We start from the raw sequence: 27,493 nt of genomic DNA, 5'->3' as shown, positions 1-27,493 counted from the left end.
GTTACCTTGTTGGGGAACACAGTATCTATCTCCTCCTGCAGTTTGGTCATGACATGTGGGTTGGTAGCCAGGTTATAGGCCAGGAAACTCAGAGTACTGCTACTGGTCTCATAGCCGGCAAAGATAAAGATCATGGCCTGAGACAAGATCTCATGATCGGTCAGTCCTGTGTGGGGGGTGGGGGGTGGGGAATTGTTAACAGGTGTGTGTTTGTAACAGTAGTTTCCAGGTGTGTGTTTGTATTATTAGTTTCCAGGTGTGTGTTTGTAACAGTAGTTTCCAGGTGTGTGTTTGTAACAGTAGTTTCCAGGTGTGTGTTTGTAACAGTAGTTTCCAGGTGTGTGTTTGTAACAGTAGTTTCCAGGTGTGTGTTTGTAACAGTAGTTAACAGGTGTGTGTTTGTAACAGTAGTTAACAGGTGTGTGTTTGTAGCAGTAGTTAACAGGTGTGTGTTTGGCAGGTACCTTTAGTCTGTTCCTCTCCTGTCTTTGTGTCGCTGCCTTTCTGAGAGTCGATCATCAGCTGTAAGAAATCCACCCGACTCTGGAAGCAGAAATAAATGATGTAAAAATCCACCCAATCACAACCAACACAAACAGATTCTACTGGATCTGGTCCAATCACAACCAACACAAACGGTCACGACTTCCTCCGAGGCTGCCTCCCCTCCTTGTTCGGGCAGGCTTTGACGTTCGTTGTCACCGGAGTACTAGCTGCCACCGATCGATGTTTCTGTGTTACACTAGTCTTGTCTTTATTGTTCACACATGTTACCCATTTTGCTTATTTGTTTCCCTATAATGACCTCTGTTTTTCCTCCTGGGTTTGTGCGTGTTTGTCCATTGTTTTACGTCGTTTTGGTGAGCTGTTGTACTGCTCTTCCCTGCGTGGAGGGTTTGTTATGGTTTACTTTTGTTTTAGTAAATCCATTTCTCAGTTCTGTGTCCTGCGCCTGATTCTGTTTCACCACTTCACCCAGACGTTGACAGAATCACGCACATCTATGGAGTCAGCAGGCACGTCCGATCCCAGCGCCTCGGTGGAGGAACGCATCCAGCAGCAACTCGACCGTGCTGCAGACTCTAGGTCTGGCTGTGGATCGAGTGGTGAACACCATGGATCGATGGGAGAGAGGTGGTTTTCCTACACTTCCTCCTCCTCTGATTTCTTCCCCATCAAAGACCATCAAACCCTAGATCCAGTGGAATTCGGCTCTCGCTCCCGATGGGACAGCTGCCGGGTGTAAGGGTTTCCTGCTCCAGGTGGAGCTCTACCTGGCAACCATCCACCCGGCTCCCTCGGGATACGAGAGCGTGTCCGCCCTCATCTCCTGTCTCTAGGGCAGAGCGCTGGAATGGGCCAACGCGGAGTGGGGTGGAAAAGATGCTGAGTCCGTACGTTACGAGGATTTTACCCGCCGTTTCCGGGCAGTATTTCGATCATCCGCCGGAGGGGAGAGCAGCAGGGGAGCGTATGTTTCACCTCAGACAGGGAAGGAGGAGCGCACAGGACTTCGCCCTGGATTTCAGGACACTGGCAGCCAGCGCGGGATGGAATAAGAGGGCCCTGATTGACCACTACTGATGCAGTCTACGGGAGGACGCTCGTAGAGAGCTGGCCTGCAGGGACACGAATCTAAACCTGGACCAGCTGGTAGATTTATCGATCCGGCTGGATAACCTGTTGGCCACCCGCGGACATCCGGATCAGGGTCCGTCCAGTCCATCCCCCAGCACTTCCGACTCCACTCCTATGGAGCTTGGAGGTGCTGATGTGGAGAGACTCTGCAAGGGGGTGGTCTCCTGCACCAACTGTGGCCGCAGAGGACACACTGCGGGCCGTTGCAGGAGAGAGCAGCAGGCAGGGACCTGGTGGGCCATCCCAGGTGAGTAGGCACCCAACTCACCCAGAGCTCCCTGTTGCTCACATGATGGTCAATGTAAATTTCCCTGGGTTTTCCCCACATTCGCAGTATAAGGCGCTCGTAGATTCCGGTGCAGCTGGGAATTTTATGGATAGGCTGGTTGCGCATAAATTAGGGATTCCTATATTGCCTGTAGATGTGCCCTTCCCCATACGTGCCCTAGATAGTCGCCATGTAGGGTCGGGTATGGTTAGGGAGGTCACAGTTCCACTCCGTATGGAGACGCAGGGGGGTCATGAGGAAAAAAATGTGTCTCTTCCTTATTGATTCTCCTGTGTTTCCCGTGGTGCTGGGGCTTCCCTGGCTAGCCACCCATGACCCCAGGATTTCATGGCAACAGAGGGCTCTTAAGGGATGGTCACCTCAGTGCTCGGGAAGGTGTGTAGGTGTTTCCGTAGGGGCAACTACGGTGGAGAGTCCAAACCATGTCTCCACAATGCACATTCTCTCAGAATATGCCGATTTGGCTCTCGCCTTCTGTAAGAAGAAGGCGACTCAATTACCACCCCATCGACGAGGGGATTGTGCGATAGATCTCCGGGAGGGTGCTGCACTTCCCAGGAGTCACGTGTATCCTCTGTCACAGGAGGAGACGGTGGCTATGGAGAAATATGTCACAGAATCTCTGGGACAGGGATACAGTCGGCCCTCCACTTCCCCTGCCTCCTCAAGTTTATTTTTTGTGAAGAAGAAGGATGGAGGTTTACGCCCGTGCATTGACTATCGAGGTCTAAATCAGATAACCGTAAAATACAGCTATCCTCTATCTCTCATAGCTAGTATGACAGAGTCATTGCATGGGGCGCACTTCTTCGCAAAATTGGACCTCAGGAGCGCGTACAATCTGGTCCGTATCTGGGAGGGGGACGAGTGGAAGACGGCATTTAGTACCACCTCTGATCACTATGAGTACCTCGTCTTGCCGTACGGGTCGATGAATGCTCCCTCAGTCTTTCAATCCTTTGTCGATGAGATTATCAGGGATCTGCACGGACAGGGTGTAGTGGTGTATATAGATTATATTCTCATATACTCGGCTACACGCATGTGTCCCTGGTGTGCAAGGTGCTTGGTAGACTGTTGGAGCATGACCTGTACGTTAAGGCTGAGAAATGTTTGTTCTTCAAACAGTCCTTCTCTTTCTTAGGATACCGCCTGTCAGAGTCAGGGGTCGAGATGGAGAGTGACCGCATTTCAGCCGTGCGTAATTGGCCGACTCCTACCACGGTAAAGGAGGTGCAGCGATTTTTGGGGTTTGCCAACTACTTCCGGAGATTTATCCGGGGCTTTGGCCATGTAGCAGCTCCCATAACCTCTTTACTGAAGGGCGGACCGGTGCGCCTGCAGTGGTCAGCTGAGGCGGAATGGCTTTTGGTCAGCTGAAGGCGCTGTTCACCTTGGCTCCCGTGCTGGCTCATCCGGATCCTTCCTTGCAATTCACAGTCGAGGTGGACGCGTCCGAGGCTGGGATTGGAGCTGTACTGTCTCATCGCTCGGGTACACCTCCCAAACTCCGCCCTTGTGCTTTATTTTTGAAGAAGCTCAGCCCGGCGGAGCAAAACTATGATGTGGGGGACCGGGAGCTGTTAGCTGTTGTGAAAGCTCTTAAGGTGTGGAGACATTGGCTTGAGGGGGCAAAACACCCTTTTCTCATTTTGACTGACCACCGCAATCTGGGGTACATACGGGCAGCGAGGAGACTGAACCCTCGTCAGGCAAGGTGGGCCATGTTTTTCACGCGTTTTGTGTTCACCCTATCGTACAGGCCAGGTTTCCAGAATGCTAAGGCAGACACTCTGTCCCGGCTGTATGACTCAGTGGAGCGGACGAGGGAGCCCACTCCCATACTTCCGGCTTCTTGTCTGGTGGCACCGGTGGTATGGGAGGTTGACGCGGACATCGAGCGGGCGTTACACACGGAGCCCACTCCCCCCCAGTGTCCAGTGGGTCGTTTGTACGTTCCGTCTGAGGTTCGCGATTGTTTGATCTATTGGGCTCACACGTCACCCTCCTCTGGGCATCCTGGCATCGGTCGGACAGTGCGCTGTCTTAGTGGGATGTACTGGTGGCCTACCTTAGCTCAGGACGTGAGGGTTTATGTTTCTTCCTGTTCGGTGTGCGCCCAGTGCAAGGCACCTAGACACCTGCCCAGAGGGAAATTACAACCCCTCCCCGTTCCACAACGGCCGTGGTCACACCTATCGGTGGACTTTGATACGGATCTTCCTCCGTCACAAGCTAACACCACGATCCTGGTTGTTGTGGATCGGTTTTCTAAGACCTGTTATCTCATTCCTTTGCCCGGTTTCCCTACTGCCCTACAGACCGCGGAGGCCCGGTTTACACACGTCTTCCGGCACTATGGGGTACCTGAGGATATAGTGTCTGATCGGGGTCCCCAGTTTACATCAAGGGTCTGGAAGGCGTTCATGGACCATCTGGGGGTCTCGGTCAGCCTGAACTCAGGGTTTCACCCTGAGAGTAATGGGCAGGTGGAGAGAGCAAACCAGGATGTGGGTAGGTTTCTGAGATCATATTGCCAGGACCGGCAGGGAGATTGGTCAGTTTACATCCCCTGGGCAGAGATGGCACAAAATTCCCTCCGCCACTCCTCCACTGACCTGTCTCTCCCTTTCAGTGTGTACTAGGTTACCAGCCGGTCCTGGCATCAAAGCCAGATCGAGGCACCTGCGGTGGATGAATGGTTTCGGCGCTCAGAGGAGACATGGTACGCTTCCCATGTAGCCTGCAACGGGATATCAGGAGACAGAAGGCGAGTGCCGACCGCCACCGCAGTGAGGCTCCGGTGTATGCACCGGGGGACCGGGTCTGGCTCTCGACCCGAAACCTGCCCCTTCGCCTGCCCTGCCGGAAGCTGGGTCGGCGGTTTGTGGGGCCCTTTAAAGTCCTGAGGAGGTTGAACGAGGTTTTGTTATACGTTACAACTCCCTCCTGATTACCGTATTAACCCCTCGTTCCATGTGTCTCTCCTCAGGCTGGTGGTAGCTGGTCCGCTCCAGGAGTCTGAGGTGCGGGAGGTTCCTCCGTCCCCGTTGGACATCGAGGGAGCACCGGCGTACTCGGTCCGTTCCATTCTGGATTTGAGGCGTCGGGTGGGAGGCCTGCAGTATCTCGTGGAGTGGGAGGGGTACGGTCCGGAGGAACAGAGCTGGGTTCCCAGGAGGGACATCCTCGACCCCTCCTTGTTAAGGGATTTCCATCGTCGTCATCCGACTCGCCCTGCTCCGCGTCCTCCTGGCCGTCCCCGAGGCCGGTGTCGACGCACGGCTGGAGCTGTTACTGTCATGAATACAGCCGAGGCTGCCCCTCCTCCTTGCTCGGGCAGGCTTTGACGTTCGTCGTCACCGGAGTACTAGTTGCCACCGATCGATGTTTCGGTGTTACACTAGTCTTGTCTTTATTATTCACACCTGTTACCCATTATGCTTATTTGTTTCCCTATAATGACCTCTGTTTTCCCTCCTGGGCTTTTGCGTGATTGTCCATTGTTTTACGTGGTTTTGGTTGAGCTGTTGGACTGCTCTTCCCTGCGTGGAGGGTTTGTTATGGTTTACTTTTGTTTTAGTAAATCAATTCATTTCTCAGTTCTGTGTCCTGCGCCTGATTCCGTTTCACCACCTCACCCAGACGTTGACAAACATAGGTTTCCTAAACATAATATATACTGAACAAAGATATAAATGCAACATGTAAAATTGTTCCCATGTTTCATGAGCTGAAATAAAAGATCCCAGAAATGTTCCATACTCACAAAAAGCTGATTTCTCAAAGGTTTTGTACACAATACTGTTTACATCCTTGTTAGTGAGCATTTCTCCTTTGCCAATATAATCCATCCACATGACAGGTGTGGCATATCAAGAAGCTGATTAAACAGCATGATCATTACACAGGTGCAGCTTGTGCTGTGGACAATAAAAGGCCACTCTAAAATGTGCAGTTTTGTCACACAATACCACAGATGTCTTACGTTTTGAGGGAGCGTGCCATTGGCATGCAGGAATGTCCACCAGAGCTGTTGCCAGAGAATTTAATGTCAATTTCTCTACCATAAACCGCCTCCAACGTTGTTTTAGAGAAATTGACAATACGTCCAACTGGCCTTACAACCGCAGACCACGTGTAACCACACCAGCCCAGAATCTCCACCTGCGGGATCGTCTGAGACCAGCCACCCGGACAGCTGATGAAACTGAGGAGTATTTCTGTCTGTAATAAAGCCCTTTTGTGGGGAAAAACTCGTTCTCATTGGCTGGGCCTGGCTCCCCAGTGGGTGGGCCTATGCCCTCCCAGGCCCACCCATAGCTGCGCCCCTGCCCAGTCATGTGAAATCAATAGATTCAATTGACTGATTTCCTTATATGAACTGTAACTCAGTAAAATCGTTGACATTTTTGCATGTTGCGTTTATATTTTTGTTCAATATATAAATTCAGAATATTTCAATACAATTATAAAACGTTTACAGTTGTGTTCCCAGTGCCGCGTCCAGATTTTATCTTAGCCAGCGAGGCGTAAAAGAAGTCTGTCACTGGAGTCGGGAAGAAAGAAAACTTCATCTTCTCCAAGATAGGACTCGTGAAGGGGAACAACGCTGGAGGAGGAGGAGAGAGGAGAAGAGAAACCTTTCATTAAAAGTTATATCCCTTTATGTGATTAAAAAGTACAACTTTGCTTCCGTGTGTGTGTGTGTGTGTGTGTGTGTGTGTGTGTGTGTGTGTGTGTGTGTGTGTGGTCTCACCGATTAGGAGGAACAGTGGGTTTAACATGTCAAACTTGAGCATCTTCTTGACGTTGGAGACGAAGGGGTCTGAAGGGTTGTTCAGAGAGTCAATGTCCACACCGAAGGCTGTGCTGGTGACCACGTCCATACTGTAGGGCCCAAAGAACCTGCAACACAACCACAATTACACAACGACTGACCACATCCACACAACTACTGACCACAACGACTGACCACAACGACTCACCACATCCACACAACGACTGACCACAAATACTGACCACAACCACACAACTACTGACCACAACTACTGACCACAGCTACACAACTACTGACCACAACCACTGACCACAACTACTGACCACAACCACACAACGACTGACCACAAATACTGACCACAACAACTGACCACAACCACTGACCACAACTACTGACCACAACCACACAACTACTGACCACAACTACTGACCACAACCACACAACTACTGACCACATCCACTGACCACAACCACATCCACACAACTACTGACCACATCCACACAACGACTGACCACAACGACTGACCACATACACACAACTACTGACCACATCCACACAACGACTGACCACAACCACACAACTACTGACCACAACGACTGACCACAACGACTGACCACATCCACACAACGACTGACCACATCCACACAACTACTGACCACAACAACTGACCACATCCACACAACTACTGACCACAACTATTGACCACAACTACTGACCACATCCACACAACGACTGACCACAACTACTGACCACATCCACACAACTATAGTGTGGATCTTTTCAGACTCAGTAAACTGTTTCTTCTCTCTTCAAGCTCCTCTCTTCCTCTCTAATCCACTCTAAGCCTTATCAGTGACTGAAACCAGACTGTTGCCCTTTGCCTCTCTCCTTAGGCATAGTCCTGGAACGGAGCCAGGGGTTGAACAGAGTTCAGACTAAACATGGTTGATCACAACATGACGGGGGCGTTTTGGACTGGGTAGTAGAGAGGGAGGAGGCTGGTATATGTTTGAGAAATTGATTATGGACCTACCATGTTTAAGTATCGATTGATAGGTTTGGGGGTCAGAACGGAGCCAGGAAAGGGCTCTGTTATTTTTGCATGACAGGGCTGTTATTTTTGCATGACAGGGCTGTTATTTTTACATGACAGGCATTGGTCCCACCACTATTGTTTCCAGACACGGAACTAGAAGGGAGGGAAGTCAGATACCGCCATTAAGGAAGTGGGCGGAGCGGTCAAGAGGTGAAAACTGGAGACAGTGGTGGAGGAACCAAAGAGGGAGGGATTAAGCTAAAATGTATGTAAATTGACTGTATAAACTGAGAGCTGAGAGGTGGAAAGTTAGATGCTCTGCAGACCACCTCGGCTATATTGATTGTAATAAAGTCTATCTGAATTCTACAAAAAACTCTGAAAGTACTTTGTGTTTGACGGAGGACAAAGACCATTTTCCACAACATAATAAAAATAATAATGTGCAAATATTGTATAATATAATAATATATATATAATAATATAATATGCCATTTAATCCAGGTGTGCAAAGACACAGCTGTAATCGCTGCCAGAGGTGATTCTATTTTTTTAAAGGTTAAAGTGAAAAGTCAGAGGTCAGAGGTCAGGACTCACTCCTTCAGTTCGATGGCCTGGTCTTTATCTGCCTGCTTCTTCATTCCATTCAGCAGGGTAGAGGAGTGCTGCTTCATGATACCAAACATCTAGAGGAGAGACAGAGACAGAGACAGAGACAGAGACAGAGACAGAGACAGAGACAGAGACAGACAGACAGACACAGAGACAGACAGACAGACAGAGAGACAGGGAGAGAGAGAGACAGAGAATGAGAATGAGAGAGAGAGAGAGAGAGAGAGAGAGAGGGCAGCAGGTTAGCAGACTGCTGCTTCATGACACCATACATCTAGAGGAGAGAGAGGAGTTTAAACTCGTTGATAATAGGTTTATAACATTTACATTTTAGTCATTTAGCAGACGCTCTTATCCAGAGCGACTTACAGTTAGTGAGTGCATACATTATTTTATTTTTCATACTGGCCCCCCGTGGGAATTGAACCCACAACCCTGGCGTTGCAAACGCTATGCTCTACCAACTGAGCTACATCCCTGCCGGCCATTCCCTCTCCTACCCTGGACAACGCTGAGCCAATTATGCGCCGCCCGACAGAACCTGGATTCAAACCAGGATCTCTAGTGGCACAGCTAGTACTGCTATGCAGTGCCTTAGACCACTGCGCCACTCGGGAGACAAGTTTATAACATTTATAAGTTTATAACTTCTTCAAAATGGGTTTATAAAGAGTTTATAACAAGCTATAAAGAGTTTATAACGAGCTATAAAGAGTTTATAACGAGCTATAATGAGTTTATAATAAATTGATAAAACAGGAGTAGAAATGACAGATGATAAAAGGATGAGGGAGATGGAGGGATGGTTCTACCTCTTTTAGTCGTCCAGAGGTAAAGGAAGGAGAGAGGACACTGCGGATCCGTCTCCATGTATCGTCCTCGGCAACGGACAACGCATCAAACAGCTCTCCGTTCAGACGGAAGTTCTAAAACATGGAGGACAGTTGTAATAATTATCAAACAGCTCTCCGTTCAGATGGAAGTTCTAAAACATGGAGGACAGTTGTTATAATTATCAAACAGCTCGCCGTTCAGATGGAAGTTCTAAAACATGGAGGACAGTTGTAATAATTATCAAACAGCTCACCTTTCAGATGGAAGTCTTTCATATTTAAATGAATTCCACAGATAATGTATTAATAATATAAATAATGCTGTTAGGATTATTATTATTAAGATTATTATTAGGGGGATATGTGTGTGTGTGTGTGTGTGTGTGTGTGTGTGTGTGTGTGTGTGTGTCTCACCCTGCGGTTGGTGAAGATGTTGTAACACTCTTTAATCAGGATGGTCTTGATCATGCTTTTGTCCATGATACACAGAACAGACTGCCTCCCATCATAGATCCTTCACAGAGGAGAAACACACACACCTGGATTAAACCACCTCATATACACCTACAGTGAGGGAAAAAAGTATTTGATCCCCTGCTGATTTTGTACGTTTGCCCACTGACAAAGAAATTAATCAGTCTATAATTTTAATGGTAGGTTTATTTGAACAGTGAGAGACAGAATAACAACAAAAAAATCCAGAAAAACACATGTAAAAAATGTTATAAATTGATTTGCATTTTAATGAGGGAAATAAGTATTTGACCCCCTCTCAATCAGAAAGATTTCTGGCTCCCAGGTGTCTTTTATACAGGTAACGAGCTGAGATTAGGAGCACACTCTTAAAGGGAGTGCTCCTAATCTCAGTTTGTTACCTGTATAAAAGACACCTGTCCACAGAAGCAATCAATCAGATTCCAAACTCTCCACCATGGCCAAGACCAAAGAGCTCTCCAAGGATGTCAGGGACAAGATTGTAGACCTACACAACGCTGGAATGGGCTACAAGACCATCGCCAAGCAGCTTGGTGAGAAGGTGACAACAGTTGATGCGATTATTCGCAAATGGAAGAAACACAAAAGAACTGTCAATCTCCCTTGGCCTGGGGCTCCATGCAAGATCTCACCTCGTGGAGTTGCAATGATCATGAGAACGGTGAGGAATCAGCCCAGAACTACGCGGGAGGATCTTGTCAATGACCTCAAGGCAGCTGGGACCATAGTCACCAAGAAAACAATTGGTAACACACTACGCCGTGAAGGACTGAAATCCTGCAGCGCCCTCAAGGTCCCCTTGCTCAAGAAAGCACATATACAGGGCCGTCTGAAGTTTGCCAATGAACATCTGAATGATTCAGAGGAGAACTGGGTGGAAGTGGTGGTCAGAGGAGACCAAAATCGAGCTCTTTGGCATCAACTCTACTCGTCGTGTTTGGAGGAGGAGAAATACTGCCTATGACCCCAAGAACACCATCCCCACCGTCAAACATGGAGGTGGAAACATTATGCTTTGGGGGTGTTTTTCTGCTAAGGGGACAGGACAACTTCACCGCATCAAAGGGACGATGGACGGGGCCATGTATCGTCAAATCTTGGGTGAGAACCTCCTTCCCTCAGCCAGGGCATTGAAAATGGGTCGTGGATGGGTATTCCAGCATGACAATGACCCAAAACACACGGCCAAGGCAACAAAGGAGTGGCTCAAGACGAAGCACATTAAGGTCCTGGAGTGGCCTAGCCAGTCTCCAGACCTTAATACCATAGAAAATATGTGGAGGGAGCTGAAGGTTCGCCAAACGTCAGCCTCAAAACCTTAATGACTTATAGAAGATCTGCAAAGAGGAGTGGAACAAAATCCCTCCTGAGATGTGTGCAATCCTGGTGGCTGTTACGGATACAGGTATCCTGTGTTTTTGTGTGTTTCTCTCCTTCTGCCCTAATCACAGGTGTCCTGTATGTTCCTGATTGGTGGTCGTTGAGGTGTCTGCTGATTGGACCAATCAGTGAACATTCCTGTGAATAGCACCACCTGTTACTCGTTTGTTCAATCACACAGCCCATTGTATAAAAACCAGTCTTGTGTTTGTTGAGAGAGAGAGAGAATATTTCCGTATGTGAGTATGGACACGGTGGTGTCCTGTTTTTTGATTACTCACTAAGTGCTGTTTACTATGATTAGTAATTTTGTTAGACTACTGTTTTGTATGTGAGTAATGGATACTGTGAGGCAGAGGTGGGACAAAGTCATTGTTATGCAAGTCACAAGTAAGTCTCAAGTCTTTGCCCTCGAGTCCCGAGTCAAGTCGAGTCAAAGATGAGGCAAGTCCCAAGTCGAGTCAAAAGTCAAAGCCATCAAGTCTCAAGTCGAGTCCAAAGTCCTACATTTTAGTTTCGAGTCATTTCAAGTCCTCTTAGCAAGTCTTTGCAAGTCATTACAAGTCCTCGTAGCAAGTCTTCGAGTCATAAGGCACAAGTCCAAGTCAAGTCACGAGTCATTGATGTTAAAGTCCAAGTCGAGTTGCAAGTCTTTGTACATTTTGTCGAGTCGAGTCTGAAGTCATCAAATTCATGACTCGAGTCTGACTCGAGTCCAAGTCACATGACTCGAGTCCACACCTCTGCTGTGAGGTCCTTTGTTTAGAGTACTCACTAAGTGCTGGTTACTCTGGTTGGGTAACTATTGTGTGTTTCTGGGAAAAGGGGAGTTTGAGCTAGCTGCCCTTGGGCATACATTTCCCGTAGAAAGAACTGTCTATATACACTAGTTAGACCTGAGCGGACCACCCACTGTATTTTTGTATGGTAGCAGTAGCACTAGCGGTTCTTGAGGCAGGCAAGATCAGCTTAGGGGGTTTTACACTATTGTTTCATTTCTTGGGTCCTGCTCAGCCCTTTTTCCCAAACCCTTACCGTGTGTTCAGAAATAAACCATTTGTGTTTGACGGTAGTTCATGGTTGTTGTGTCATATTTGTTCTCACTGTTCCATACCACACTTATAATTTGCATGAATTTATGTTACGGGTCTCATGTCCATCACCCTAGACGTTTAAAAGCCACGGGGTTCGTAACATAAAGTGGGGGGCTCGTCCGGGATATATCCCATGCTACTCATGTAAATTAGTTAGTGGCTGGTTCAGTGTTGAGCTTGGCAGCTGTACTACCTGTTTTTTTTGTGTGTTCAGTAGTCGACGGCTCGTGTTGCTAGTAGGATGGCTACTTTTGAGTTGGAGGCATTTTTGGAAAACCCTACGTGGGAGGTTTTTGATAATTGCCGTAGAGTGGATCTACAGGCTTTGGCTGACCACTTTTCTGTACCCATACCGAGGGGTTTAGTGAAAGCAGAAGTTAGGGAAGTAGTGTTAGAAATATTGTTGAGCGAGCGAGTGCTTGTGTTACCGCCGCCTGAGTCTGCTGCTCCTGTAGGGGATGTGGTTGCTGTTTCTGTAAGCCCATCAGTGTCTGAGGACGAGGCTAAGGCTCCAGCCACATTGCCCCGTTATGACCCACTCTCCCCACTGACTGACAGTGATGCCAGGATCGATGTCCGCTCGACGCGGCTCCAAATGGAGGCGGAAGAGCGGGCACACATCAGGCAAGACAAGCTGGAGATGCGTAAAATGGAACTAGAGGCAGAACAGGAGACGCGTAAGATAGAACAGGAGACGCGTAAGCTAGAGGCAGAACAGGAGACGCGTAAGCTAGAGGCAGAACAGGAGACGCGTAAGATGGAACTGGAGACGCGTAGGCTTGATCAAGAACTGGAGACGCGTAAGATGGAACTGGAGATGCGTAAAATGGAACTAGAGGCAGAAACAGCGAGGTTAGTCTCTGCTCATACTATGCCTGCTAGTGAGCCATCCTCACCAGCTGTGTCATCTGCTACGTTTGATATTAGTAGGCAGATCACCTTGGTACCTGTGTTCAGGGAGTCAGAGGTTGATTCCTATTTCAGTGTTTTTGAACGTATAGCGGTAGCATTGAAATGGCCCGACGAGGTATGGTGCCTATTACTTCAGTGTAAGCTAACAGGTAAAGCCCAAGAGGTTCTGGCAGCGCTACCTCTTGAAGACAGTTTGAATTATGAAGTGGTTAAAGCTACTGTTCTTCGTGCCTATGAGCTTGTTCCTGAGGCATATCGACAGAGATTTAGGTCTCATAAAAAGTCTCCTACTCAGACTTATGTGGAGTTTGCTAGAGACAAAGGAAATCTCTTTGACAAATGGCACAGTGCTAGTAAGGTAACTGATTTTAACTCTCTACGGGAGTTAATCTTGTTAGAAGAGTTTAAAAATTGTTTACCGGAACGCATTGTAGTTTATCTGAACGAACAGAAAGTATCCTCACTGTCGGAAGCGTCGGTATTGGCAGACGAGTTTGTGTTGACGCATAAGAGCGTGTTTTCGGCTCGTACGGAGAGCCGGGCTGCGGAGTTGCTAACTTTTAATCCTAGTCGACCAGCAGTACATCCAGCACGCCCAAAAGATGTGCGTCACTGTTTCTATTGTCATAAGGTGGGACATATAGTTAATGATTGCTTTCTGCTAAAACGCAAACCGGGGATGCCTCAGCACGCCAGGCCGCCAACGGGTGTTGGGCTGATTCGTACGGTGGTAAGGCCGGAATCAAGACCGAAGCCTCATAGTGAATGTGGTTTGAAAGTCCCTGTCCCAGATCACAGTTATGAACCGTTCATTTTTGAGGGGTTTGTTTCTATATCAGATGATGAAGCGTCTCAGCGTCCAGTTAGAATCCTCAGAGATACTGGTGCGGCGCAGTCGTTCATACTATCTGATGTGTTGCCCTTGTCTAATAATACATATTGTGGTTCCAGTGTGTTAGTACAAGGAATTGAAATGGGTTTCGTCCCAGTGCCATTGCACTTTGTGAACGTACACTCTGAGTTAGTCAGTGGATTGTTCAGAGTTGGCGTACGTCCTATGTTGCCAGTAAAAGGGGTGACATTTATAATGGGCAACGATATTGCCGGAGGAAAGGTAATACCCATATTGGAGGTATTGGATAAAAGTGACCAGTCTCTCTCCGAGGAGCTGGCACAGGGTTATCCAGAGGTGTTCCCCGCTTGTGCAGTCACACGTGCTCAAGCACGACAAGTGGGTGAAGTGGTAGATTTGTCAGACACGATTCTATTCAGAGAGTGTGACCCAGAGGGTAGTTCGGGTGCTACCTCTGGTAAGCTGGTGCCGTCTGACCAACAGCCCAGAGAAAGGAAGAAGGATGTGGAACTTGTTGCTGAGGCAATACAGTTACCAGTTACTCGTGAGCAGCTGATCGCTAACCAACAGGTTGACATTAGCCTGGCTAAATGTTTTTCTAGTGTTGTCTCAGAGGACGAGCTAAAGAAGAAAAACATGGCATATTTCATTGATGGTAATCTCCTCATGCGTAAATGGACATCCCATGTTGACGCTGGCGGAGATTGGAATGCTGTTTACCAAATAGTGATTCCTACAGCCTTTCGACAAAATGTTTTATCCCTCGCTCATGATCACCAGTGGTCCGGACATCTGGGAGTCACCAAGACTTATGATCGTGTTTTGCGACATTTCTTTTGGCCTGGCTTAAAACAAGATGTGGCTCAGTTCTGTCGGACTTGCCACACCTGTCAAGTAGTTGGGAAACCGAACCAGGTTATTTCCCCCGCGCCTCTTTGTCCCATACCGGCCATAGGTGAACCATTCGAACATGTGATGGTTGATTGTGTTGGACCATTACCAAAAACAAAATCTGGTAACCAGTTTATGTTGACAATTATGTGTGTGGCCACCAGGTACCCAGAGGCCATTCCTCTGCGAAGGATTACTGCTCCGGTGGTGAGTAAAGCGTTGATCAAATTCTTCTCAACTTTTGGATTACCTAAGGTGATACAAACTGATCAGGGTACGAATTTCCTTTCTAAACTTTTCAAACAAGTGTTAAAATCCTTGTCAGTTACACACCGTGTGTCAAGCGCATATCACCCAGAGTCTCAGGGTGCGCTTGAACGTTGGCATCAGACCCTGAAGTCTATGCTCCGTAAATATTGTTTGGAATCTGAGAAAGATTGGGATGAGGGAGTTCCTCTAGTGTTGTTTGCTGTCCGTGAGACAGTACAGGAATCCCTAGGGTTCAGCCCAGCTGAACTGGTGTTTGGACACACCATGAGAGGACCTATGAAAGTCCTTAAGGATCAGTTTTTGTCACAAGAGTTGTGTGTGAAAGAAAATGTGTTGGACTACGTTAGTCGCTTTCGTGAGCGCCTACATGCTGCCTGTGCTCTAGCAAAGGAAGCGCTGTCGTCCTCACAGAAACGGATGAAACGACACTATGACACACAGGCTGTTTCTCGTTCACTGCAGCCAGGTGACCGAGTTCTTGTATTGTTGCCTGTGCCAGGAGCGTCATTGTCAGCACGTTTCTCTGGTCCTTATGTCATTGAAAAGAAACTAAGTGAAACTGACTACGTGATACAGACTCCTGATAGAAAACGTCAATCTCGTGTGTGCCACGTTAACATGTTGAAGACATACCACACCAGACCCGTCACTCAGGTAGACAGTCCAGAGAAACTGGCCGAGTCGGCTGTCTCTATTGCTGCTACGGCTGTAGTGGGAGGTCATGTTAATGATGTGGACGGAGATGGTTTGGAGTTGCGCAATACTCAGCAGCAGTGTGCTAGATTGCCCAATTCAGAGATGCTAAGGTCTCAGCTATAAACGCATTTCCCGCACCTACCACCAGAAGAGAGCTACACCGTTTTTTAGGGATGGTTGGCTACTACCGTAGTTTCTGTAAAAATTTCTCTGCGGTAGTTGCTCCATTAACGGATTTGCTCAGTCCGGCGAGAAAATTTGTATGGTCTGAAGATTGTTGTACTGCTTTCAACACTGCTAAAGCACTCTTGTGTAGTACTCCTGTTCTTGCTGCGCCAGATTTTGAACGGCCGTTTAAACTGGAGGTAGATGCAAGTGCCAGAGGTGCGGGTGCTGTTCTACTGCAGCAAGACCAGAGTGGAGTGGACCATCCTGTCTGTTATTTTTCACGGAAATTTAACAAATGTCAGACAAACTATTCCACCATTGAACAAGAAGCTCTAGCTTTGTTGTTAGCTCTGCAGTACTTTGAAGTTTATGTTGGTTCCAGTGCATTACCAGTGATAGTGTATACTGATCATAACCCCTTAGTTTTTCTCCACCGGATGTACAACCAGAACCAACGCCTTATGCGTTGGGCACTTGTCGTGCAAAATTATAATTTGGAGATCCGCCACAAAAAGGGGTTAGATAATGTGATGGCAGATGCTTTGTCTCGTGTTTGATGATCTAGGTTTTTTTTTGTTATCCCGGCAGGATGATTATTGAATTTTGGGTGTTGTGTGTCGCAAACCATTTTGGTTTGCTCTTTTAAGGGTGGGAGTGTTACGGATACAGGTATCCTGTGTTTTTGTGTGTTTCTCTCCTTCTGCCCTAATCACAGGTGTCCTGTATGTTCCTGATTGGTGGTCGTTGAGGTGTCTGCTGATTGGACCAATCAGTGAACATTCCTGTGAATAGCACCACCTGTTACTCGTTTGTTCAATCACACAGCCCATTGTATAAAAACCAGTCTTGTGTTTGTTGAGAGAGAGAGAGAATATTTCCGTATGTGAGTATGGACACGGTGGTGTCCTGTTTTTTGATTACTCACTAAGTGCTGTTTACTATGATTAGTAATTCTGTTAGACTACTGTTTTGTATGTGAGTAATGGATACTGTGAGGTCCTTTGTTTAGAGTACTCACTAAGTGCTGGTTACTCTGGTTGGGTAACTATTGTGTGTTTCTGGGAAAAGGGGAGTTTGAGCTAGCTGCCCTTGGGCATACATTTCCCGTAGAAAGAACTGTCTATATACACTAGTTAGACCTGAGCGGACCACCCACTGTATTTTTGTATGGTAGCAGTAGCACTAGCGGTTCTTGAGGCAGGCAAGATCAGCTTAGGGGGTTTTACACTATTGTTTCATTTCTTGGGTCCTGCTCAGCCCTTTTTCCCAAACCCTTACCGTGTGTTCAGAAATAAACCATTTGTGTTTGACGGTAGTTCATGGTTGTTGTGTCATATTTGTTCTCACTGTTCCATACCACACTTATAATTTGCATGAATTTATGTTACGGGTCTCATGTCCATCACCCTAGACGTTTAAAAGCCACGGGGTTCGTAACAGTGGCCAACTACAAGAAACGTCTGACCTCTGTGATTGCCAACAAGGGTTTTGCCACCAAGTACTAAGTCATGTTTTGCAGAGGGGTCAAATACTTATTTCCCTCGTTATAATGCAAATCAATTTATAACATTTTTGACATGTGTTTTTCTGGATTTTTTTGTTGTTATTCTGTCTCTCACTGTTCAAATAAACGTACCATTAAAATTATAGACTGATCATTTCTTTGTCAGTGGGCAAATTTACAAAATCAGCAGGAGATCAAATACTTTTTTCCCTCACTGTACATGGTACACAGAACAGACTGCCTCCCATCATAGATCCTTCACAGAGGAGAAACACACACACACCTGGCTTAAACCACCTCATATAAAACATTATTCTTGTTGTTACTGTTGATATTACTATTATTATTCATGGTCACATGATAGCTTGAGCAGATGAAGAATTGAGCATAGTACAGTTGTGAGTCATCCTAGTAAGGTACAGCCAACTGAACTCACCCCCAGATTCTCCCGTACTTCTGAAAGCACTCTGTGTCAAAGTTAGTGAAACCCTGGAGAGAGAGAGAGAGAGAGCTCAAAGACATTGCTCCTGCATTTTTAACGAAATATATAGATTTAGAGTTAGATAAAGTAGGATTTTTTGGCAGGGACATATACAGGATGCTACCCTCCACAACATAACCTTCATTCCAAACCAAAACTCCAAACCTACAACCTGATTTTGGACGGAATTACCTGGAAAGTTTTCTACTACCAAGGATTACTATTCTCAAACTATACAGCAAATGCTCTGGCAAACAAACAGAAACCTGAAAACACCATCCAACCTGGAACTGAGTGAGTAATGTTTAGTATGAAGCTATTTTTCACTTTCAAAAACCAAGAAGAAAAATACATTACAATGATATATTTTATTTTATAAGGACTGAATGCTAAGGCTACAAAGCTTAAGCTTACTTGACAAAGAGATACAATTTCAATTAGCACTGACTGTCACGGTTTCGGCCGAGACTGCTCCTCCTCCTGGTTCGGGCAGGCTTCGGCGTTCGCCGTCCCCGGAGTACTAGCTGCCACCGCTCTATGTTTCTGTAGTTGATTGCTTTTGTCTGTCTGTCACACCTGTGTCTGTTTGGGTGTTGATTACGTGTCTTATAAGTTCCTTGTTTTGCTCTAGGGTTTTTGTGTGTTGTTATTTTGTGGCCACTTTGTCTATGCTTCGTGGATGTTTTCCGTTTTGTTTCATGTTTAGTGTTTTACGCGTGTGCGTAATTTTCCCTCGCCACTTCGTGTATTTTTCGAGGTCGGGGTTTTCTCTCGTGTACTTTAGACTATTAAAGTCTTGTTGGACTAAACCTCTGTTTCCTGCGCTTGACTCCTCCACCACATCCACACCGGTTCCGTCACACTGACGTGTGAAGTGAGAGGTGTCAAAGCCCCGGAGCCCAACAATGGCAGGAGAGTCGTACAGTCTACCCCAACCAAATGGAGAGGCCTTAGAAGCACCCCCCCACTGTTCAGAGGTCATTAAAATACAGTACCCTCTGAATGTAAAAAACGACAAGACACGAAAAGAGTACAAATTGAAACTTCTTTTGGGGAAGCAGGAGACACTTTTTGCAGATTTGTATAAAAATGGGAACATAAGCAACCTTATCTTCCACACAGACCATCCCCTGGCATGGCACAGTGCTATACTAGCACACTACCCCTCTGTTAAGAGGGGGGGTGTTAGCGACGGGTGGAAACTCAGGATACTGGACAACGAGGACTCTGAGTCATCTAATATTAATCTCTATAAATCTGGAACCGTTTTGGTTCAAGGCAACACCAAACAGTTCCAGCTGGACTTTCACCTAATCAAAGAAATTGCTCAGCAGGAGAAGCTCTCCCTTGAGAAAGATACCCCTACCCCGAGCGGGTCAGACCAGACCTCTTCATTAAATAACCCCACAGAGCAACCCCAAGCAGAAAGTCAACTTCCCAGCACAGAGTACTACTCCCTCATTGAAATGAAGGATAAATTCACCCAGCTGGAGGTAAGGCAGGTGGAGCTGGAACAGCAGGTGAACACACTCCAGTCAGCACAGACCCAGACAACAGTCCAGCACAACACCCCCTTAACTAGACCTGGAGAGCTGCAGGTAGAGAGAGACATGTCTGCACTCTGGACTGTGGTAAGACAACATCAACAGGAGAAAGAGCAGGAGCAGGAGAAGAACAGAGCACTAGAGGAGAGGAGAAGGTGAGAACGATGACGGGTGACATAGAACAACCCATTAGAGAGCTGGCCACCCCCGCAGAGAAGCCAGCAGAACAGCCCACCTCAGATCCTGGCCAAAGTCTCGACACCGCAGCAGAACAGTCCACCCTAGACCCTGACCATAGCCTCGACATCACACACAAATGAAGAACTCCAAGCCCAGGGGATCCCAACCCCTCTGAGCAACCCCCCAGTCAGACACCCTGATAGCCCTCCTGACAACCCCCCCACACCCACTGAGGACATACACAAGCCACAGATTGTACTCCTTATGGACTCAAACGGGAAATACATACAAGAAAATAAACTTTTTCCAAAACTCTGGTGTCCAAACACCCAGCACGCCCTAGACCTTCTGTCTGAGGACCGACTAGGATCACCCAGCCACATAATAATACACACAGGCACAAACGACCTGAGAACACAACAGGAAAGGGTGGCCACATCACTCAAGGGAGTGATAGAAAAAGCTTATTCTACTTTCCCCAACGCACAAGTGGTTATCTCAACCCTGTTACCACGAAAAGACTTCCACCCTGCTACCATACAGCGGGTAAACGCAAGTATTTCCCGTGACTGTGCATCAAAACCAAATGTCTACCTGGCCCACCACTTCACCCTGGATGTGAACAGCCTTTATGACCAGGTCCACCTATACAAGGCAGCAGTGCCCACCTTCGCCCGGACCCTAAAGGATATCGCCCTCAACCGCAGACACAACACCTCACACAGGAGCAACAGATCAACAGACACCCCGCCCAGACCAGCGAGACACCCTCCCAGACCTGCGGGACCCCCCCCCCAGGACCTACACAGAGAGGACCCCCGCAGAGAGGACCTACATCCAGACCACAGCACCATCAACCACATCTACACCCCCACCCCCACCAATTAACTCCCCCCCAAGTCAACCATGCCCACACCCCATTTAGGCCCCCTCAGATCAGACCTATGCCCCTCCTACCCACCCCAAGCCCCCCACAAAGAGGGCCTCAACATGAAAGTCACACATACGCCCAGGCCGTGAGCAGGCAAACAGGCCCAACAACCACTCTTACACTAGCCCAAGCCAATGGTATGTACCAGATGCTCAGCAGGCTCTGCTCACAATTACTGGCCTGAGGCCAAACCACACAACCAACAACATTAGACACTTTATGGAACACAAAGCCTTCACTATTTCATCCTGGAATATCCAAGGCCTGAGGTCATCTGCCTTTGGCCTAAAGAGCAGGAATCTGGACTTCAAAGAAATCGGAAATACAGACATTGTCATCCTACAAGAAACATGGTATAGAGGAGACGGACCCACTGGTTGCCCTCTAGGTTACAGAGAGCTGGTAGTCCCATCCACCAAACTACCAGGTGTGAAACAGGGAAGGGACTCAGGGGGTATGCTAATTTGGTATAGAGCAGACCTAACTCACTCTATTAAATTAATCAAAACAGGAACATTTGACATTTGGTTAGAAATTCAAAAGGAAATTATCTCAACTGAGAAAAATGTCCTCCTGTGTGCTACCTATATCCCCCCACTAGAATCCCCATACTTTAATGAAGACAGTTTCTCCATCCTGGAGGGGGAAAATCAATCATTTCCAGACCCAGGGACATGTACTAGTCTGTGGCGACCTAAATGCCAGAACTGGACAAGAACCTGACACCCTCAGCACACAGGGGGACAAACACCTACCTGGAGGTGACAGCATTCCCTCCCCCATATGCCCCCCTAGGCACAACTACGACAACATAACCAACAAAAATGGGTCACGACTCCTGCAGCTCTGTCGCACACTGGGTATGTACATAGTCAATGGTAGGCTTCGAGGGGACTCCTATGGTAGGTACACCTATAGCTCATCTCTTGGCAGTAGTACTGTAGACTACTTTATCACTGACCTCAACCCAGAGTCTCTCAGAGCGTTCACAGTCAGCCCACTGACACCCCTATCAGACCACAGCAAAATCACAGTCTACTTGAACAGAGCAATACTCAATCATGAGGCATCAAAGCCAAATGAACTGAAAAATATTAAGAAATGCTATAGATGGAAGGAAAGTAGTGTTGAAACCTACCAAAAAACAATTAGGAAACAACAAATTCAATCCATTCTAGACAACTTCCTGGACAAAACGTTCCACTGTAATAGTGAAGTTGTAAACTTGGCAGTAGAAAACCTAAACAGTATATTTGACCTCTCAGCTTCCCTATCAAATCTAAAAATCTCTAACAGAAAACCAAAGAAAAGTAATAACAGTGATAAATGGTTTGATGAAGAATGCAAAAACCTAAGAAAGAAATTGAGAAACCTATCCAACCAAAAACATAGAGACCCAGAAAACCTGAGCCTATGCCTTCACTATGGTGAATCACTAAAACAATACAGAAATACACTACGGAAAAAGAAGGAACAGCATGTCAGAAATCAGCTCAATGTAATTGAAGAATCCATAGACTCTAACCACTTCTGGGAAAATTGGAAAACACTAAACAAACAACAACACGAAGAGCTATCTATCCAAAACGGAGATGTATGGGTAAACCACTTCTCCAATCTTTTTGGCCCTATAACAGAGAACAAACAGCAAAAAAATATACATGATCAAATGCAAATCTTAGAATCAACTATTAAAGACTACCAGAACCCACTGGATTCTCCAATTACATTGAATGAACTACAGGAGAAAATACAAACCCTCCAACCCAAAAAGTCCTGTGGTGTTGATGGTATCCTCAATGAAATGATAAAATATACATACCACAAATTTCAATTAGCTATACTTAAACTCTTTAACATCATCCTTAGCTCTGGCATCTTCCCCAATATTTGGAACCAAGGACTGATCACCCCAATCCACAAAAGTGGAGACAAATTTGACCCCAATAACTACCGTGGGATATGCGTCAACAGCAACCTTGGGAAAATCCTCTGCATTATCATTAACAACAGACTAGTTCATTTCCTCAGTGAAAACAATGTACTGAGCAAATGTCAAATTGGCTTTTTACCAAATCACCGTACGACAGACCACGTATTCACCCTGCACACCCTAATTGACAAACAAACAAACCAAAACAAAGTCTTCTCATACTTTGTTGATTTCAAAAAAGCTTTTGACTCAATTTGGCATGAGGGTCTGCTATACAAATTGATGGAAAGTGGGGTTGGGGGAAAAACATACGACATTATAAAATCCATGTACACAAACAACAAGTGTGCGGTTAAAATTGGCAAAAATCACACATTTCTTTCCACAGGGCCGTGGGGTGAGACAGGGATGCAGTTTAAGCCCCACCCTCTTCAACATATATATCAATGAATTGGCGAGGGCACTAGAACAGTCTGCAGCACCCAGCCTCACCCTACTAGAATCTGAAGTCAAATGTCTTCTGTTTGCTGATGATCTGGTGCTTCTGTCACCAACCAAGGAGGGCCTACAGCAGCACCTAGATCTTCTGCACAGATTCTGTCAGACCTGGGCCCTGACAGTAAATCTCAGTAAGACAAAAATAATGGTGTTCCAAAAAAGGTCCAGTTGCCAGGACCACAAATACAAATTCCATCTTGACACCGTTGCCCTAGAGCACACAAATAACTATACATACCTCGGCCTAAACATCAGCGCCACAGGTAACTTCCACAAAGCTGTGAACGATCTGAGAGACAAGGCAAGAAGGGCCTTCTATGCCATCAAAAGGAACATAAAATTTGACATACCAATTAGGATCTGGCTAAAAATACTTGAATCAGTTATAGAACCCATTGCCCTTTATGGTTCTGAGGTCTGGGGTCCGCTCACCAACCAAGAATTCACAAAATGGGACAAACACCAAATTGAGACTGCATGCAGAATTCTGCAAAAACATCAGTGTACAACGTAAAACACCAAATAATGCATGCAGAGCAGAATTAGGCCAATACCCGCTAATTATCAAAATCCAGAAAAGAGCCGTTAAATTCTATAACCACTTAAAAGGAAGCGATTCCCAAACCTTCCATAACAAAGCCATCACCTACAGAGAAATGAACTTGGAGAAGAGTCCCCTAAGTAAGCTTGTCCTGGGCCTCTGTTCACAAACAGACCCCACACAGCCCCAGGACAACAACACAATTAGACCCAACCAAATCATGAGAAAACAAAAAGAGAATTACTTGACACATTGGAAAGAACAAAAAAACAGAGCAAACTAGAATGCTATTTGGCCCTAAACAGAGAGTACACAGTGGCAGAATACCTGACCACTGTGACTGACCCAAACTTAAGGAAAGCTTTGACTATGTACAGACTCAGTGACCATAGCCTTGCTATTGAGAAAGGCCGCCGTAGGCAGACCTGGCTCTCAAGAGAAGACAGGCTATGTGCACACTGCCCACAAAATGAGGTGGAAACTGAGCTGCACTTCCTAACCTCCTGCCAAATGTATGACCATATTAGAGACACATATTTCCCTCAGATTACGGCGATCCACAAAGAATTCAAAAACAAACCCAATTTTGATAAACTCCCTTATCTACTGGGTGAAAAACCACAGTGTGCCATCACAGTTGCAAGATTTGTGACCTGTTGCCACAAGAAAAGGGCAACCAGTGAAGAACAAACACCATCGTAAATACAACACATATGTTTATTTATTTTCCCATTTGTACTTTAACTATTTGCACATTGTTACAACACTGTATATATACATAATATGACATTTGAAATGTCTTTATTCTTTTGAAACTTCTGAGTGTAATGTTTACTGTTAATATTTATTTCACTTTTGTTTACTATCTACTTCCCTTGCTTTGGCAATGTTAACACACGTTTCCCATGCCAATAAAGCCCTTAAATTGAAAAGAGAGAAAGAGAGAGAGAGAAAAACAGCTGATTCATGCCTGGGCATGCGCTAGTTTATGTAGGTGTGTCCTACAGCTGATCAGAGAACACACCTGAAACAGGTCAGGTTTGAACACCTGAAACAGGTCAGGGTTGAACACCTGAAACAGGTCAGGGTTGAACACCTGAAACAGGTCAGGGTTGAGGAGGGTTTGTTCTGTTCTTTCCCCAGGGGGAAGCAACACAACTTCTAGACTTATCATGTCTCATATGACCTTTTATCTATTGTTTAAACAACCTGCTAGTCATTTTTGTCCTTCTCAATGTATTATTTTACATGGGGGGGAAAAAAACACTATTGTGTAAAACATGTAGAGATGTTTACTATGAATGTGTACAACGTGGTCCTCTGTAGCTCAGCTGGTAGAGCACGGCGCTTGTAACGCCAAGGTAGTGGGTTCGATCCCCGGGACCACCCATACACAAAATAATGTATGCAGGCATGACTGTAAGTGGCTTTGGATAAAAGCGTCTGCTAAATGGCATATTATTATTACAAACCTTTTTATACTCCATCATTGTGCCAAGGTAAGGTATGGGTTTGGGTCCAGGGATCCCCATCTTAGTGAATACACCATAGGGCCAGTATCCGTACCTATACACACACACACACACACACACATTAACTAGTAATATATTCTAGAGAAGTATTTACAAAAAATAAAAACATATCTTTAACTCTGCATTGTTGGAAAATGACCCCTAAGTAAGCATTTCACTGTTAGTCTACACCGGTTAACTACCATGCATGTGACACATAACATTTGATTTGATGTAATACAATTTCATTTGAAGTCCTTACACCACTATGAGGGTGATGAGGAGGGCCAGGAGTGTCCAGGTCTCAGCAGAGAAGTAGGGCAGAAAACTCATCTTTCCTCCGGTTCGGCTCGCTGCTGCTTCTAAAAACAAAGGTCCCGTTTTCTCTCAGGCTCGGTTCGAGTTCACTTGTCCAATGGTCTGACAGGTTTTTAGTTGTTTTTTTCTGTCCGGTTCTAGTGTGGTTCGACTACCGACTGTTGCTCTTCTCGGTATTCTGTTTGAGACAGTACACGTTGCGGATGATTGTTGTATCCCGTCGGAAAAGCACCTGTGTGAATCTAGCCACAACAAGGATGAGCCACAATGGAATTTGCGGTTCGCCTTCAGAATAAGAGTCCCATATTGAAACTGATGCAAACGGATACAAATAGTGGAATAATGCCATATTTGGACTAGGTAACGCTGAACAAGGTTGGAATGTTGTTATATTAATTAAACAAAAGACAATAAGTAGTTAATTTGACACTCCCAAAAATAATAGTTGAAGTCGCACTGTGGCTGTATTAGACTTCAGAATTGCATTGGGTGTCACGCCCTGGCTCTGGGGACACTTGTATGTTGAGCCAGGGTGTGAGTTTCCTTTGTCGATTCTAGTTGTTGTGTTTCTAGGTTGGCCAAAGTGGTTCTCAATCAGAGGCAACTAGTGTCAGCTGTTTCTGGTTGTCTCTGATTGGGAACCATATTTATTCAGTCTGTTTGACACAGTGGGGTGTGGGATCTTGTTTCAATTCGGTTTGTGTTTAAACCGAGGACGTCTCTTTTGTTGTTTTGTTCTGTTCGTGTGATTACTCATATAATAAAAATATGTTCACCTTCCACGCTGCGCCTTGGTCCTCTGTTCCCGACGATCGTGACATTGGGGCAAACTTCTATTGCACTGTACAGTGTTACCTCTGGATCTTGGGTCCATGAAATGTGAAGAATTTACACTAATATTAGCGTCGTAGCTCTTCCTGCAGGACTTTAACTGTGAGAAATCACCAGATTGAGATGATCTTGTCAACATCTATGTGCACTAATGTCATAGGCAAATTGACTTTGGGGCTAATTCACCACATGAGGAAGTGAAAACTCAAAAAAACATTAGCTAGATCGCTAACACTAAATATAACATCCACTGCTAGTATCATGTATTAATCTAACAGCACATTTTATGTCCTAAAAAAAACTTTGCAGTTGTAGCCTTTACATTTAAAAAAAATGAGGGGTTCAATTGGTATTGGTGTGTTGGTACCGATCACATGTACCATCCTCCTCCCTAACCTCATCAAGGAGTATCCCATAAGCCTCTACATTATGGACAAGGTATGTGTATGAAAACCATTATCAAAACAGTTTTTTGTTTCATTCACATTTAAACAAAAAAACAAGATATGAATACTGTAGTGTGCATGTTTTGTTAATCATCTGTATAATTACTATTTTGGGGATTCACAGACTTCACCCTCCCTACACCTCTGATGAATATAACAGGAAACCTGTTCGATCATCTCCCTACACCTCTGAAGCAGGAAGCACTGGTGACTCTGCTAATAAAAAAGTGGTCAGATGACGCAGATGCTAAGCTACAGGACTGTTTTGCTGGCACAGACTGGAACATGTTCCGGGATTCTTCAGATAGCATTGAGGAGTACACCACATCAGTCACTGGCTTCATCAATAAGTGCATCGATGATGTCGTCCCCACAGTGACTGTACGTACATACCCCAACCAGAAGCCATGGATTACAGGAAACATCCGCACTGAGCAAAAGGGTAGAGCTGCCGCTTTCAAGGAGCGGGACTCTAACCCGGACGCTTATAAAAAATCCCGCTATGCCCTCCGACGAACCATCAAACAGGCAAAGAGTCAATACAGGACTAAGATTGAATCGTACTACACCGGCTCTGACGCTCGTCGGATGTGGCAGGGCTTGAAAACTATTACAGACTACAAAGGGAACCACAGCCGCGAGCTTCCCAGTGACACAAGCCTACCAGACGAGCTAAACCACTTCTATGCTCGCTTCGAGGCAAGCAACACTGAAGCATGCATGAGAGCACCAGCTGTTCCGGATGACTATGTGATCACGCTCTCCGTAGCCGATGTGAGTAAGACTTTTAAGCAGGTCAACATTCACAAGGCCGCAGGGCCAGACGGA

The 27,493-nt window shown here is 46.1% G+C and overlaps 1 protein-coding gene across 1 annotated transcript in view; it reads right to left on the bottom strand.

Annotated features, from left to right (window-relative positions):
- LOC311114850 (cytochrome P450 3A27-like) overlaps window positions 1-25,623 on the bottom strand; it is a 31,657-nt gene extending 6,034 nt beyond the window's left edge. Inside the window, exons 1-10 of the mRNA XM_084190078.1 lie at window positions 25,333-25,623; window positions 25,032-25,125; window positions 17,888-17,940; window positions 9,603-9,702; window positions 9,168-9,281; window positions 8,341-8,429; window positions 6,687-6,835; window positions 6,412-6,539; window positions 465-543; window positions 6-166 (exon numbers count right to left, since the gene is read on the bottom strand). Coding sequence (XP_084046204.1) covers window positions 6-166; window positions 465-543; window positions 6,412-6,539; window positions 6,687-6,835; window positions 8,341-8,429; window positions 9,168-9,281; window positions 9,603-9,702; window positions 17,888-17,940; window positions 25,032-25,125; window positions 25,333-25,403 — 1,038 coding nt within the window. The 5' untranslated portion in view covers window positions 25,404-25,623. The remainder of the gene's footprint in view (window positions 1-5; window positions 167-464; window positions 544-6,411; window positions 6,540-6,686; window positions 6,836-8,340; window positions 8,430-9,167; window positions 9,282-9,602; window positions 9,703-17,887; window positions 17,941-25,031; window positions 25,126-25,332) is intronic.
- Window positions 25,624-27,493: the final 1,870 nt, after the last annotated feature.

This window comes from Coregonus lavaretus (genome assembly GCF_964263955.1).
Source record: "Coregonus lavaretus genome assembly, contig: HAP1_SCAFFOLD_1399, whole genome shotgun sequence".
Lineage (NCBI taxonomy): Eukaryota > Metazoa > Chordata > Actinopteri > Salmoniformes > Salmonidae > Coregonus > Coregonus lavaretus.
This window is presented reverse-complemented; position numbering and strand designations above follow the sequence as displayed.